Here is a 15,183-nt window from a genome sequence, read left to right as displayed (position 1 = left end):
TATGAATGTGGAAGGATAAAGTATAGATAATACAGGTGGAGTAGGATGTAGTGAATTTATGAAGGATAGAGTATAGATAATACAGGTGGAGTAGGATGTAGGGAATGTATGAAGGACAGATTATAGATAATACAGGTGGAGTAGGATGTAGTGAATTTATGAAGGATAGAGTATAGATAATATAGGTGGAGTAGGATGTAGTGAATGTATGAAGGATAAAGTATAGATAATACAGGAGTAGGATGTAGTCAATGTATGAAGGATAAAGTATAGATAATACAGGTGGAGTAGGTTGTAGTGAATGTATAAAGGATAGAGTATAGATAATACAGGTGGAGTAGGATGAATGTATGAAGGATAGAGTATAGATAATACAGGAGTAGGATGTAGGGAATGTAGGAAGGATAAAGTATAGATAATACAGGTGGAGTAGGCTGTAGTGAATGTATGAAGGATAGATTATAGTCATCGCCTCACTGATCCAGAGGATCCACTACCTGCTTACCAGTCCGGATCGTGACAGTAGATCCGGCCATGGATCCCGCTGAGGTGCCACTGCCAAGTCTCGCTGACCTCGCCACCGTGGTCACCCAACAAAGACAACAGCTGTCGCAGTTGAACGCCATGCTACAGCAGCTTCTGCCTCTACAGCAGCAACCATCTCCTCCGCCAGCTTCTGCTTCTCCTCCGCAGCAAGTTGCCACTTCCAGACTTCGCTTGTCCCTACCTGACAAGTTTGATGGGGACTCTAAATTGTGCCGTGGGTTCCTGTCCCAGTGTTCCCTGCTGCTGGAGATAATGTCAGACCAATTCCCTACAGAACGGTCTAAGGTGGCGTTCGTGGTCAGCCTGCTATCTGGAAAGGCCTTGTCCTGGGCCACACCGCTTTGGGACCGGAACGATCCTGCCACAGCTACTATCCAGTCCTTCTTCTCTGAAGTACGCAGTGTCTTTAAGGAGCCAGCTCGGGCTTCTTCAGCCGAGACAGCCCTATTGAACCTTGTCCAAGGGAGTTCTTCTGTGGGCGAGTACGCCATCCAGTTCCGCACCCTCGCCTCTGAGCTATCCTGGAATAACGAGTCCCTCTGCGCGACCTTCGAAAAAAGGCTTATCCAGTCACATCAAAGATGTGCTGGCCGCACAAGAAATTTCTGCTACCCTGTCAGAACTTATCCAGTTGGCCACCCACATTGATATGCGTTTTTCTGAAAGACGCCAGGAGCTCTGCCAAGAAAAGGACCTTGATCACTGGGTACCACTCTTCCAGAATCCTCTGCAATCTACTCCTGTGCCTCCCGCCGAGGAGGCTATGCAAGTGGATCGGTCTCGCCTGACCCAAGAAGAGAGGTCTCGTCGCAGAAATGAAAATTTATGACTGTACTGTGCCAGTACCGAACATTTCCTGCTGGACTGCCCTATTCGTCCTCCGCGTCTGGGAAACGCACGCACGCACGCTGTTCACGTGGGATTGGCGTCACTTGGTGTAAACTCATCCTCTCCACGTTTGACTACACCAGTACAGATTTCTCTAACAGCAAGTACTAAGACTTCCTTCCCCGCTGCGGACTTTATGGACTCTGGTTCAGCAGGAAATTTCATTCAAGCCTCTCTCATCGATAAATTCTGTATACCTGTTACCCGTCTCGTCAAACCTCTCATCATTTCATCTGTCAATGGAGAAAGGCTGGTCTGCACTGTGTGTTACCGCACTCAACCTCTGCTCATGACTGTGGGAATTCACCATCACCAACATATTGAATTTTTTGTGCTGCCCAACTGTACTTCTGAAATTCTTCTGGGCTTGCCTTGGCTCCAACGTCACTCGCCTAGTCTCGACTGGGCCACTGGGGACATTAAAAGTTGGGGATCTTCTTGCCACAAGCGTTGTCTTCACTCAGTTCCTTCTTGCCAAGTCTCCATTACAACTCCATTGCCAGGTCTTCCTAAGGCCTATCAGGACTATGCTGATGTCTTCTGTAAAAAGCAAGCAGAGATCTTACCTCCACACAGACCTTATGACTGTCCTATCGATTTGCTCCCAGGTACCACACCATTGCCAGGTCTTTCTGAGGTCTGTCAGGACTATTCCGATTTCTCAAAGAAGCAAGCCGAAGCTCTTCCTCAGCACATCATACCTCCAGAGTCTCTGATCTCCCCTGCTCCTGTCCCTACCTTCGGCATGCCAGCCACTAGTGTCCCTGATAACCAACTCGTCCACATGTTTCTAGGATCCAAAAAGAGGGGGAGACCAAAGGGGGGGGTACTGTAACGCCGAGTGCTCCGGGTCCCGCATCCATCCTGGAGCGCTCATGGCATCTGCCCTCCTGCAGCGCCCCGGTCTCTCACTCTGACCGGGAGTGCTGCTACAGTGCTGCCGGCAGGGATGCGATTCGCATGGCGGCACTAGTCCGCTTGCGGGTCGCATCCCGTTCTGATTACCTGCCCCGTCCTCTGTCTCAGCCCCGGTGCGCGCGGTCCCGCCCTCTAGGGTGCGCGCGCGCGCCGGGTCTCAGATTTAAAGGGCCAGTGCACCATTAATTGGTGCCTGGCCCAATCTGTTCCAAATCAGTGCTAATCACCTCCCATCTGTTTCTTTAGTGCCAAACATATAAAAACCCACTTCCCCTTCCTGTCCTTGCCGGATCTTGTTGCCTTGTGCCTAGTGAAAGCGTTTTGTGTGTGCCATAACCTGTGTTTCCAGACCTTCTGCCGTTGCCCTTCACTACGAACCTTTGCCGCCTGCCCTGACCTTCTGCTACGTCTGACCTCGCCTCTGTCTAGTCCTTCTGTACCATGCCAGTCTCAGCTGTCAGTGAGGTCGAGTCGCTATCGGGGGATACAACCTGGGAGTTACTGCCGCAGCAAGCCCATCCCGCCTTGCTGCGGGCTCTGGTGAAAACCGGTAACTTCTTAAAACCGGTCCTCCGGCGCGGCCCGCGTCATCGCCTCACTGATCCAGAGGATCCACTACCCGCTTACCAGTCCGGATCGTGACAATAAAGTATAGATAATACAGGTGGAGTAGGATGTAGTGAATGTATGAAGGACAGAGTATAGATAATACAGGTGGAGTAGGATGTAGGGAATGTATGAAGGATAAAGTATTGCTAATACAGGTGGAGTAGGATGTAGTGAATGTATAAAGGATAAAGTATAGATAATACAGGTGGAGTAGGATGTAGTGAATGTATGAAGGATAAAGTATAGATAATACAGGTGGAGTAGGATGTAGGGAATGTATGAAGGATAAAGTATAGATAATACAGGTGGAGTAGGATGTAGTGAATGTATAAAGGATAAAGTATTGCTAATACAGGTGGAGTAGGATGTAGTGAATGTATAAAGGATAAAGTATAGATAATACAGGTGGAGTTGGATGTAGTGAATGTATGAAGGATAAAGTATAGATAATACAGGTGGAGTAGGATGTAGTGAATGTATGAAGGATAGAGTATAGATAATACAGGTGGAGTTGGATGTAGTGAATGTATGAAGGATAAAGTATAGATAATACAGGTGGAGTTGGATGTAGGGAATGTATGAAGGATAAAGTATAGATAATACAGGTGGAGTAGGATGTAGGGAATGTATGAAGGATAAAGTATAGATAATACAGGTGGAGTTGGATGTAGTGAATGTATGAAGGATAAAGTATAGATAATACAGGTGGAGTAGGATGTAGTGAATGTATGAAGGATAGAGTATAGATAATACAGGTGGAGTTGGATGTAGTGAATGTATGAAGGATAAAGTATAGATAATACAGGTGGAGTAGGATGTAGGGAATGTGTGAAGGATAAAGTATAGATAATACAGGTGGAGTAGGATGTAGTGAATGTATGAAGGATAGAGTATAGATAATACAGGTGGAGTTGGATGTAGTGAATGTATGAAGGATAAAGTATAGATAATACAGGTGGAGTAGGATGTAGGGAATGTATGAAGGATAAAGTATAGATAATACAGGTGGAGTAGGATGTAGGGAATGTAGGAAGGATAAAGTATAAATAATACAGGTGGAGTAGGTTGTAGTTGATGCAGACATAGTACAGTGTACAGGACAATGGATGGAGTGATTACAGATAGAGTTGGATGTAGTGAGTAATAATGATACTTTTTTGCAGATGATTACATCCACAATTCTGACATACCCTAACATCCCAGACAATGCCTACTAGTTACCACCGTACAGTACCCAGTATTACCACCAAGCATTAACCACTGCCATATAGTGTCTACATAATATAACCAGGCAGGCCCACAACACTGGAAAACACTGCCTAAGATAGACGGAGATCTTGTTGTGTTAATAATTCACAAGGTGTTGCCCGGAGATGTTGTTCCATTAGACATATAGATGATAAATAAGTAAAGTGCTCGGCCTCCTGGGATACATGTCCCACACCAACCATTACAGGTTGTTATCACTGTAGATGACTTAATATTGGCTGAACCGGACACGGGGGGTTTACATACACTCACTGGCAACTTTATTAGCCACACCTTGCTAGTTCTGGGTCGGACCACCCTTATACTTTCTACAAGGTGCTGGAAAAATTTCTCAGATTTCCCTTCATATGGACATGATGACATCACACAGCTCCTCCATATGGACATGATGACATCACACAGTTCTCCATATGGACATGATGACATCACATAGTTCACCCATATGGACATGATGACATCACACAGCTCCTCCATATGGACATGACATCACACAGCTCCTCCATATGGACATGATGACATCACACAGTTCCCCCATATGGACATGATGACATCACACAGTTCCCCCATATGGACATGATGACATCACACAGCTCCTCCATATGGACATGATGACATCACACAGTTCCCCCATATGGACATGATGACATCACACAGTTCCCCCATATGGACATGATGACATCACACAGTTCCCCCATATGGACATGATGACATCACACAGTTCCTCCATATGGACATGATGACATCACACAGTCCCTCCATATGGACATGATGGCATCACACAGTTCCTCCATATGGACTTGATGACATCACATTGCTCCTCCATATGGACATGATGACATCACACAGCTACTCCCTATGGACATGATGACATCACACAGTTCTTCCATATGGACATGATGATATCACACAGTTCCTCCATATGGACATGATGACATCACACAGTTCCTCCATATGGACTTGATGACATCACACAGCTCCTCCATATGGACATGATGATATCACACAGTTCCTCCATATGGACATGATGATATCACACAGTTCGTCCACATGGACATGATGACATCACGCAGCTCCTCCATATGGACATGATGACATCACACAGTTCCTTCATATGGACATGATTACATCACACAGTTCCCTCATATGGACATGATGACATCACACAGTCCCTCCATATGGACATGACGACATCACACAGTTCCCCCATATGGACATGACATCACACAGCTCCTCCATATGGACATGATGACATCACACAGTTCCTTCATATGGACATGATTACATCACGCAGTTCCCTCATATGGACATGATGACATCACACAGTCCCTCCTTATAGACATGATGACATCACACAGTTACTCCATATGGACATGACATAACACAGTTCCTCCATATGGACATGATGACATCACACAGCTCCTCCATATGGACATGATGACATCACACAGTTCCTTCTCACACAGTTCCTCCATATGGACATGATGACATCACACAGTTCCTCCATATGGACATGATGACATCACACAGTTCCCCCATATGGACATGATGACATCACAGAGTTCCTCCATATGGACATGATGACATCACACAGTTCCCCCATATGGACATGATGACATCACACAGTTCCTCCATATGGACATGATGACATCACACAGTTCCTCCATATGGACATGACATCACACAGTTCCTCCATATGGACATGATGACATCACACAGTTCCTCCATATGGACATGATGACACCACACAGTTCCTCCATATGGACATGAGGACATGATGCATTAAACACATTTCCCTCATATGGACATGATGACATCACACAGTTCCCCCATATGGACATGATGACATCACACAGTTCCTCCATATGGACTTGATGACATCACACTGCTCCTCCATATGGACATGATGACATCACACAGCTCCTCCATATGGACATGACATCACACAGCTCCTCCATATGGACATGATGATATCACACAGTTCCTCCATATGGACATGATGACATCACACAGTTCTTCCATATGGACATGATGACATCACACAGTTCCTCCATATGGACATGGAGACATCACGCATCTCCTCCATATGGACATGACATCACACAGCTCCTCCATATGGACATGATGACATCACACAGTTCCTTCATATGGACATGATTACATCACACAGTTCCCTCATATGGACATGATGACATCACACAGTTCCCCCATATGGACATGATGACATCACACAGCTCCTCCATATGGACATGATGACATCACGCAGCTCCTCCATATGGACATGACATCACACAGCTCCTCCATATGGACATGATGACATCACACAGTTCTTCCATATGGACATGATGACATCACACAGTTCCTCCATATGGACATGAAGACATCACGCATCTCCTCCATATGGACATGACATCACACAGCTCCTCCATATGGACATGATGACATCACACAGTTCCTTCATATGGACATGATTACATCACACAGTTCCCTCATATGGACATGATGACATCACACAGTTCCCCCATATGGACATGATGACATCACACAGCTCCTCCATATGGACATGATGACGTCACGCAGCTCCTCCATATGGACATGACATCACACAGCTCCTCCATATGGACATGATGACATCACACAGTTCCTTCATATGGACATGATGACATCACACTGTTCCTCCATATGGACATGATGACATCACACAGTTCCTCCATATGGACATGATGACATCACACAGTTCCTCCATATGGACATGATGACATCACACAGTTCCTCCATATGGACATGATGACATCACACAGTTCCCCCATATGGACATGATGACATCACACAGTTCCTCCTTATGGACATGATGACATCACACAGTTCCCCCATATGGACATGATGACATCACACAGTTCCCCCTTATGGACATGATGACATCACACAGTTCCCCCATATGGACATGATGACATCACACAGTTCCTCCTTATGGACATGATGACATCACACAGTTCCTCCATATGGACATGATGACATCACATAGTTCCTCCATATGGACATGATGACATCACACAGTTCCTCCATATGGACATGACAACATCACACAGTTCCCTTATATGGACATGATGACATCACACAGTTCCCCCATATGGACATGATGACATCACACAGTTCCTCCATATGGACATGATGGCATCACACAGTTCCTCCATATGGACATGATGACATCACACAGTCCCTCCATATGGACATGATGACATCACACAGTTCCTCCATATGGACTTGATGACATCACACAGTTCCCTCATATGGACATGATGAAATCACACAGTTTCTCCATATGGACATGATGACATCACACAGTCCCTCCATATGGACATGATGAAATCACACAGTTTCTCCATATGGACATGATGACATCACACAGTCCCTCCATATGGACATGATGAAATCACACAGTTTCTCCATATGGACATGATGATATCACACAGTCCCTCCATATGGACATGATGACATCACACAGTCCCTCCATATGGACATGATGACATCACACAGTTCCCTCATATGGACATGATGACATCACACAGTTCCCCCATATGGACATGATGACATCACACAGTTCCTCCATATGGACATGATGACATCACACAGTTCCTCCATATGGACATGATGACATCACACAGTTCCTTCTCACACAGTTCCTCCATATGGACATGACGACATCACACAGTTCCTCCATATGGACATGATGACATCACACAGTTCCCCCATATGGACATGATGACATCACACAGTTCCCCCATATGGACATGATGACATCACACAGTTCCCCCATATGGACATGATGACATCACACAGTTCCTCCATATGGACATGATGACATCACACAGTTCCTCCATATGGACATGACATCACACAGTTCCTCCATATGGACATGATGACATCACACAGTTCCTCCATATGGACATGATGACACCACACAGTTCCTCCATATGGACATAAGGACATGATGCATTAAACACATTTCCCTCATATGGACATGATGACATCACACAGTTCCTCCATATGGACTTGATGACATCACACTGCTCCTCCATATGGACATGATGACATCACACAGCTCCTCCATATGGACATGAAATCACACAGTTCCTTCATATGGACATGATGACATCACACAGTTCCTCCATATGGACATGATGACATCACGCAGCTCCTCCATATGGACATGATGACATCACGCAGTTCCTCCATATGGACTTGATGACATCACACTGCTCCTCCATATGGACATGATGACATCACACTGCTCCTCCATGTGGACATGATGACATCCCACAGCTCCTCCATATGGACATGACATCACACAGCTCCTCCATATGGACATGATGATATCACACAGTTCTTCCATATGGACATGATGACATCACACAGTTCCTCCATATGGACATGAAGACATCACGCATCTCCTCCATATGGACATGACATCACACAGCTCCTCCATATGGACATGATGACATCACACAGTTCCTTCATATGGACATGATTACATCACACAGTTCCCTCATATGGACATGATGACATCACACAGTTCCCCCATATGGACATGATGACATCACACAGCTCCTCCATATGGACATGATGACATCACGCAGCTCCTCCATATGGACATGACATCACACAGCTCCTCCATATGGACATGATGACATCACACAGTTCCTTCATATGGACATGATGACATCACACTGTTCCTCCATATGGACATGATGACATCACACAGTTTCTCCATATGGACATGATGACATCACACAGTTCCTCCATATGGACATGATGACATCACACAGCTCCCCCATATGGACATGATGACATCACACAGTTCCCCCATATGGACATGATGACATCAAACAGTTCCCCCATATGGACATGATGACATCACACAGTTCCTCCATATGGACATGATGACATCACACAGTTCCTCCTTATGGACATGATGACATCACACAGTTCCTCCATATGGACATGATGACATCACATAGTTCCTCCATATGGACATGATGACATCACACAGTTCCTCCATATGGACATGACAACATCACACAGTTCCCTTATATGGACATGATGACATCACACAGTTCCCCCATATGGACATGATGACATCACACAGTTCCTCCATATGGACATGATGGCATCACACAGTTCCTCCATATGGACATGATGACATCACACAGTCCCTCCATATGGACTTGATGACATCACACAGTTCCCTCATATGGACATGATGAAATCAAACAGTTTCTCCATATGGACATGATGACATCACACAGTCCCTCCATATGGACATGATGAAATCACACAGTTTCTCCATATGGACATGATGACATCACACAGTCCCTCCATATGGACATGATGACATCACACAGTCCCTCCATATGGACATGATGACATCACACAGTTCCCTCATATGGACATGATGACATCACACAGTTCCCCCATATGGACATGATGACATCCCACAGTTCCCCCATATGGACATGATGACATCACACTGTTCCTCCATATGGACATGATGACATCACACAGTTCCTCCCTATGGACATGATGACATCACACAGTCCCTCCATATGGACATGATGAGATCACACAGTTCCCCCATATGGACATGATGACATCACACTGTTCCCCCATATGGACATGATGACATCCCACAGTCCCTCCATATGGACATGATGACATCACACAGTCCCTCCGTAAGGACATGATGACATCCCACAGTCCCTCCATATGGACATGATGACATCACACAGTCCCTCCATATGGACATGATGACATCACACAGTCCCTCCATATGGACATGATGACATCACACAGTTCCTCCCTATGGACATGATGACATCACACAGTTCCTCCCTATGGACATGATGACATCACACAGTCCCTCCATATGGACATGATGACATCACACAGTTCCCCCATATGGACATGATGACATCACACTGTTCCCCCATATGGACATGATGACATCACACAGTCCCTCCATATGGACATGATGACATCACACAGTCCCTCCATATGGACATGATGACATCACACAGTCCCTCCATATGGACATGATGACATCACACTGTTCCTTCATATGAACATGATGACATCACACTGTTCCTCCATTTGGACATGATGACATCACACAGATGCTGTAGATTTGTCAGCTGCACATCTTCCGTTCCACTACATCCCAGTGGTGATCTTTTTTCCTCATTCTGATGCTCTTGCTTGAACTTCAGCAAGTTGTTTTGACCACGTCTACATGCCTAAATGCAATGAGTTGCTGCCATGTGATTGGCTGATTAGCTATTTGTGTTAAAAAGCAATTGAACAGATGTACCTTATAAAGTGGCCAGTAAGTCTATGTTATCAATGCCCACACATTGACACTATATTCTAGAGAAATGTCGTCAATGTACCGAAATCCTTTAATACTGACCTAAGGGACAGCAGACTATAGTATTACTTTGCACTAACATATTTCAATTGCTGGTAAGTAAAAACCCTTATAGTCCTACATCAATTCTTGGTAAAACCTATGGCGCCACTGTTGATGTAACACATACCGGTGTACAGATGAGGGCTTCCCTGTAGCTGCCAAACAGCAAGGCTTGGGCGCCAAGGAATGCACGTGACACCCCGTCACCCATTAAGGCAGACTGTTTTGTCAGTCGCAGTTTCAGCAGCGAGACCTGAGGAGACAGACAAACAGATATGTCAAGGAGACCACGACCGTAATCTTTAGGGTCTATTAGAAGTCAGGCTGCAAGGCTGTGTGCCAACCATTAGCCACATATGGAACGACTTGTATGGAGGTATTATCATTTTACATGCCAGGATATGGATAAGAAGGGGTTATCAGTCCTCACGATGTCCTAATTATGGAGAGTTCTTATGAAGAGTTCATGGACCACACCACAGGGCCCTTGTGGCTGGCTCTACGACTTTAACGATATATGATATTAAACTTGGATCGCTGGCTGCCGATATGTCAGGCACTCTCTAAGGCGAGAGTGTTGGTAGAAAAGTGTTGGTTTACTGGTTGTAGATCTGTCCTCGTCTCTGCTCACGCACCAGCAATGTGCTCGGCCACTGCTATGCAAAATTTGAGCGTACAAGCGAGCAGGGAAGCTGAGGAGAGAAGCAAAGCCCTGTGGATAATCCATTGTGGAGAGGTGTCCTTGTGGTAAAGAAGGACTTAGAGCGCGCGCAAAGGATGTTCTGATGGTTAATGTCCATTTAATGGATGTTGCTTTGATTCAATTCCAAATGATCTTGGCAAGAGGATAGAAGATATGGAGGTGATAGTAGTTGTGGTTCACTAAGCTTAACGAGTTTTGGAGTTCAGTAATGACCCCTTCCTCAGTAGCTCACTATATTGCTACTGAGGAAGGGGTCATTAGTAAACCCCAAAATGCGTTACCATGGACATATCTAGGCTGTTCCTCTTTTACAGACTCCCTATAAGTGGCAATATTGCAGTTCAAAGTACTCTTGCATATTTGTGCACACTGTATTTTATTTCTTTTAGGAGTTGATCCTTATTCATTTATTTTATTATATTTTTATTATCTTTTATTTATGATCAAGTTTAATATCATATATCATTTAAGCCATAGAGTCAACTACTAGGGCCCTAAGATGTGGTCTATGAACTCTCCATATGAACTCTACATATTTACTTATTTTTAATAAATAAACCTGACACACCAAGTACCTATTCTATCACTCATTCTGTAAATAAGTAAATTTACCAGCACCTCCATTATTTTAGTCTCCCTTGACTGTACAATCACCATACAACAATTCTATACTTCTCTCCCATTCTGCATTTCACACATTCACCTTTAGTTAACACCTATACCTAATAAACTGACATGTAAACACCCACAGTGTAGGGTGGAAAAGAAAGTGAATTTCTGTGTTGATTACTTATATAATATGATCTGATTTTTATCTATATTGCAATTATAGTCAATTTTAGACAACCACAACCTAATAACACACAAAGGGTTGTTCCATTCATGTCTTTTATTGAGCACGTAAAGATCCACAGTGTGGGGTGAAAAAAGAGAGTGAACCCTTTGGAATTAACTGGATTTCTATTTTCAATACTAATAAATCATGACCTTATTCTTATCTAAATCACAATAATAGACAAACACAATTAAAGGGTTACTCAGCCCTTAGACATCTTATCTTCTATCCAAAGGATAGGGGTAAGATGTCTGATCGTGGAGGTCCCGTTGCTGGGGACCCCCGCGATCTTGGCTGCAGCACTCCAGACATCCATGCACGGAGCGAACTTCGTTCCATGCCGGATGACCGACGATTCGGGGTGGAGGCTCGTGACATCACGGCCACGCCCCGCTCGTGACGTTACGGCCATGCCCTCTCAATGCAAGTCTATGGGAGGGGGTGTGACGGCCGTCACTCCCCCTCCCATAGACTTGCATTGAGGGGGCGTGGCCGTGGCACCACGAGCCTCCAGGGCTCCGACGCTGCACCCGATGCTCAAACGAATGCCGGGTGCAGCAGCGAGCAGTGCAATCAGACATCTTATCCCCTATCCTTTGGATAGGGATAACATGTCTAGGGATGGAGTACCCCTTTAGGCACATTGAGTAAATATCCACAATGCAGGGAGAAAAAGTGAATAAATCTCTTGGAATTTCCAGGACTTTTGCACATTATAAATATGGACTGATTGTGTTTGTCTATATTTGTGAATTAGATAACAATGTAAAACAGAAAGTTAAACCATTCATGTATTTTATTGAGCACATTGAATAAACATCCACAGGGCAGGGAGAAAACCTATGTAGTAATATAAAGGAACATTCTGGTCTTACCACATGTTGAGGGAGATTGTCCAGGTCCTGAAAAGGTGTCTCCAAGTTGTTTGTGTCCATGTCAAATACAACAGCGTCTTCCAGGACTCCGGTATTTACTTTCTGTAGAGGAAGGAACGAATAGTCAGTTCAGTATACATTTTGGAATTTTTAACAAACGTCATGAATACATGAATGAACTACTTACCTCCATTAAACTGCTGTGAACCCCAATCAGGAAGGGCATGGGGGCGCTTAGAAGGAAAGCAGACATGGAGTTAGGTGAGGGTAGAGGAGTAGTGTGGAAATACACATGGCAAAGTATTCGATGGCTAACAGACCCGCAGTAATCCAGGAGATGAGGTGGTAGTGTAGGTATATAGATGTGCTGCCAGTACATGGGATACAGGACACCCGCAGAGGCGTGGACACAGGCTGTGAGCTGCCAGAGAAGACAAATGACTTACGTATGAGGATCCAACACCAATATTTGTACTATGCTAAACATCTACAATTCCTTTATGTACTACACCAACCATTTCTAACTAAAATGTCTTGTTCCTGAGGCTGGTGTCTCCCTTATTCACTGTGCCCCTTACTTTTGGTCGCCAGATGGGCATGTAAGTGCCAACTTTCTGTCTTTTCCACTGTTGCTCCATGCTGACTTTTCCTGGTTGTGGTTTACTCCATTGTTTCATTTCTGGTCCTTATTCCTCTCTTGGTCGTGAAGTCTCGTTCTGCTCCTAACTCATATGTTGACAATTGTCTATGTCTTACCGTACTGAGTTTGCTAGAAGTTATGAGGATCCGTCTCTCGCATAACAAGCTGGCGTACAACTGCAACATGGTGTCCACCTGCACAGCCACCAGGAACTCTGTGAGGTTTCTCTAGAGAAAGAAGGTCCAAGATGTGTAAGACATAGTGGTATTCACCTCATGATTCTGTAAAAGGTCAATATGAAGCAAGAAAACCGTGTACAGTATGTTGCACTAAACTCAATACAACACTTATTGGCCAAAAATACAGTGCCTTGTATAAGTATTCACCCTCTTGGACATCAGGACTCTGCCCCTGTGTGACATCAGGCCCCGCCCCCTCAATGCAAGTCTATGGGAGGGGGCGTGACGGCTGTCACGCCCCCTCCCATAGACTTGCATTGAGGGGGAGGGGGCTGACGTCACACAAGAGTCGTGACGTCACGATCTTCCGTCCCCGTGGTCGGGAGCAAGAACCTCCAGAGCATCCAGAAGCAGATACGACGGGTGCTGCATGCTATATTGCGGGGGTCCCCAGCGGCAGGACCCCCGCGATCAGACATCTTATCCCCTTTCCTTTGGATAGGGGATAAGATGTCTAGGGATGGAGTACCCCTTTAAAGGGGTACTCTGGCCCTGAGACATCTTATCCCCTATCCAAAGGGGCGTGACATGTCACGCCCCCTCCCATAGACTTGCATAGCGGGGGGTGACGTCACACAGGGGCGGAGTCATGACGTCACGATACTCCGGCCCTGTGGTCGCCACCCGACTGTTTGTGAGCTGGCACCGCGGCTTGCAGCTCAAACAGGTGGGTGGCGAATACAAGATTGCGGGGTCCCCAGCGGCGGATAGGGGATAAGATGTCTCAGGGCCGGAGTAGCCCTTTAAAATGTATTTAATTGTTATTTTATGTGATGGACCAATACAAAATAGTCCATCATTTGGAAGTGGGAGAAAATATTAGGCTGGGTTCACATTACGTTTTTACCAATACGGGACCGTATAAGGCTGGGTGGAGCTAAAACCGGGCGCTCCCGTATCCCAGCCGTATGCGACCTGTATGTAATGTATTTCAATGAGCCGACCGGAGTGAAACGCTGACTCCGGTCGGCTCATTTTTGCCCCGTATGCGGTTTTCCCACTGGACCTAAATCCGTGGTATATACAAATTGTCTTCACAGGTCACATGATTAGTAAACAGGGTCCACCTGTCTGCAATTTTGTCTCAGTACAAGTACACCTGTTTTGTGAAGGCTTCAGAGTTTGTTAGAGAGCATTACTGAACAAACAGCAGCATGAAGACCAAGGAGCTCACCAAACAGGTCAGAGATTAAGTTGAACA

General features: G+C 45.3%; 1 protein-coding gene across 2 annotated transcripts in view; it reads right to left on the bottom strand.

Moving 5' to 3' along the window:
* LOC130367671 (DENN domain-containing protein 1B-like) overlaps positions 1-15,183 on the bottom strand; it is a 72,642-nt gene that overhangs the window by 12,272 nt on the left and 45,187 nt on the right. For both annotated transcript variants that reach the window (XM_056570246.1, XM_056570245.1), the window contains exons 10-14: positions 13,860-13,970; positions 13,424-13,524; positions 13,291-13,336; positions 13,104-13,205; positions 10,818-10,943 (exon numbers count right to left, since the gene is read on the bottom strand). In XM_056570246.1, coding sequence (XP_056426221.1) covers positions 10,818-10,943; positions 13,104-13,205; positions 13,291-13,336; positions 13,424-13,524; positions 13,860-13,970 — 486 coding nt within the window. The remainder of the gene's footprint in view (positions 1-10,817; positions 10,944-13,103; positions 13,206-13,290; positions 13,337-13,423; positions 13,525-13,859; positions 13,971-15,183) is intronic.

Source organism: Hyla sarda, chromosome 4, assembly GCF_029499605.1.
Source record: "Hyla sarda isolate aHylSar1 chromosome 4, aHylSar1.hap1, whole genome shotgun sequence".
NCBI lineage: Eukaryota > Metazoa > Chordata > Amphibia > Anura > Hylidae > Hyla > Hyla sarda.
The sequence above is the reverse complement of the archived record's forward strand: the minus strand, read 5'-3'. Positions and strand labels throughout refer to the sequence as shown.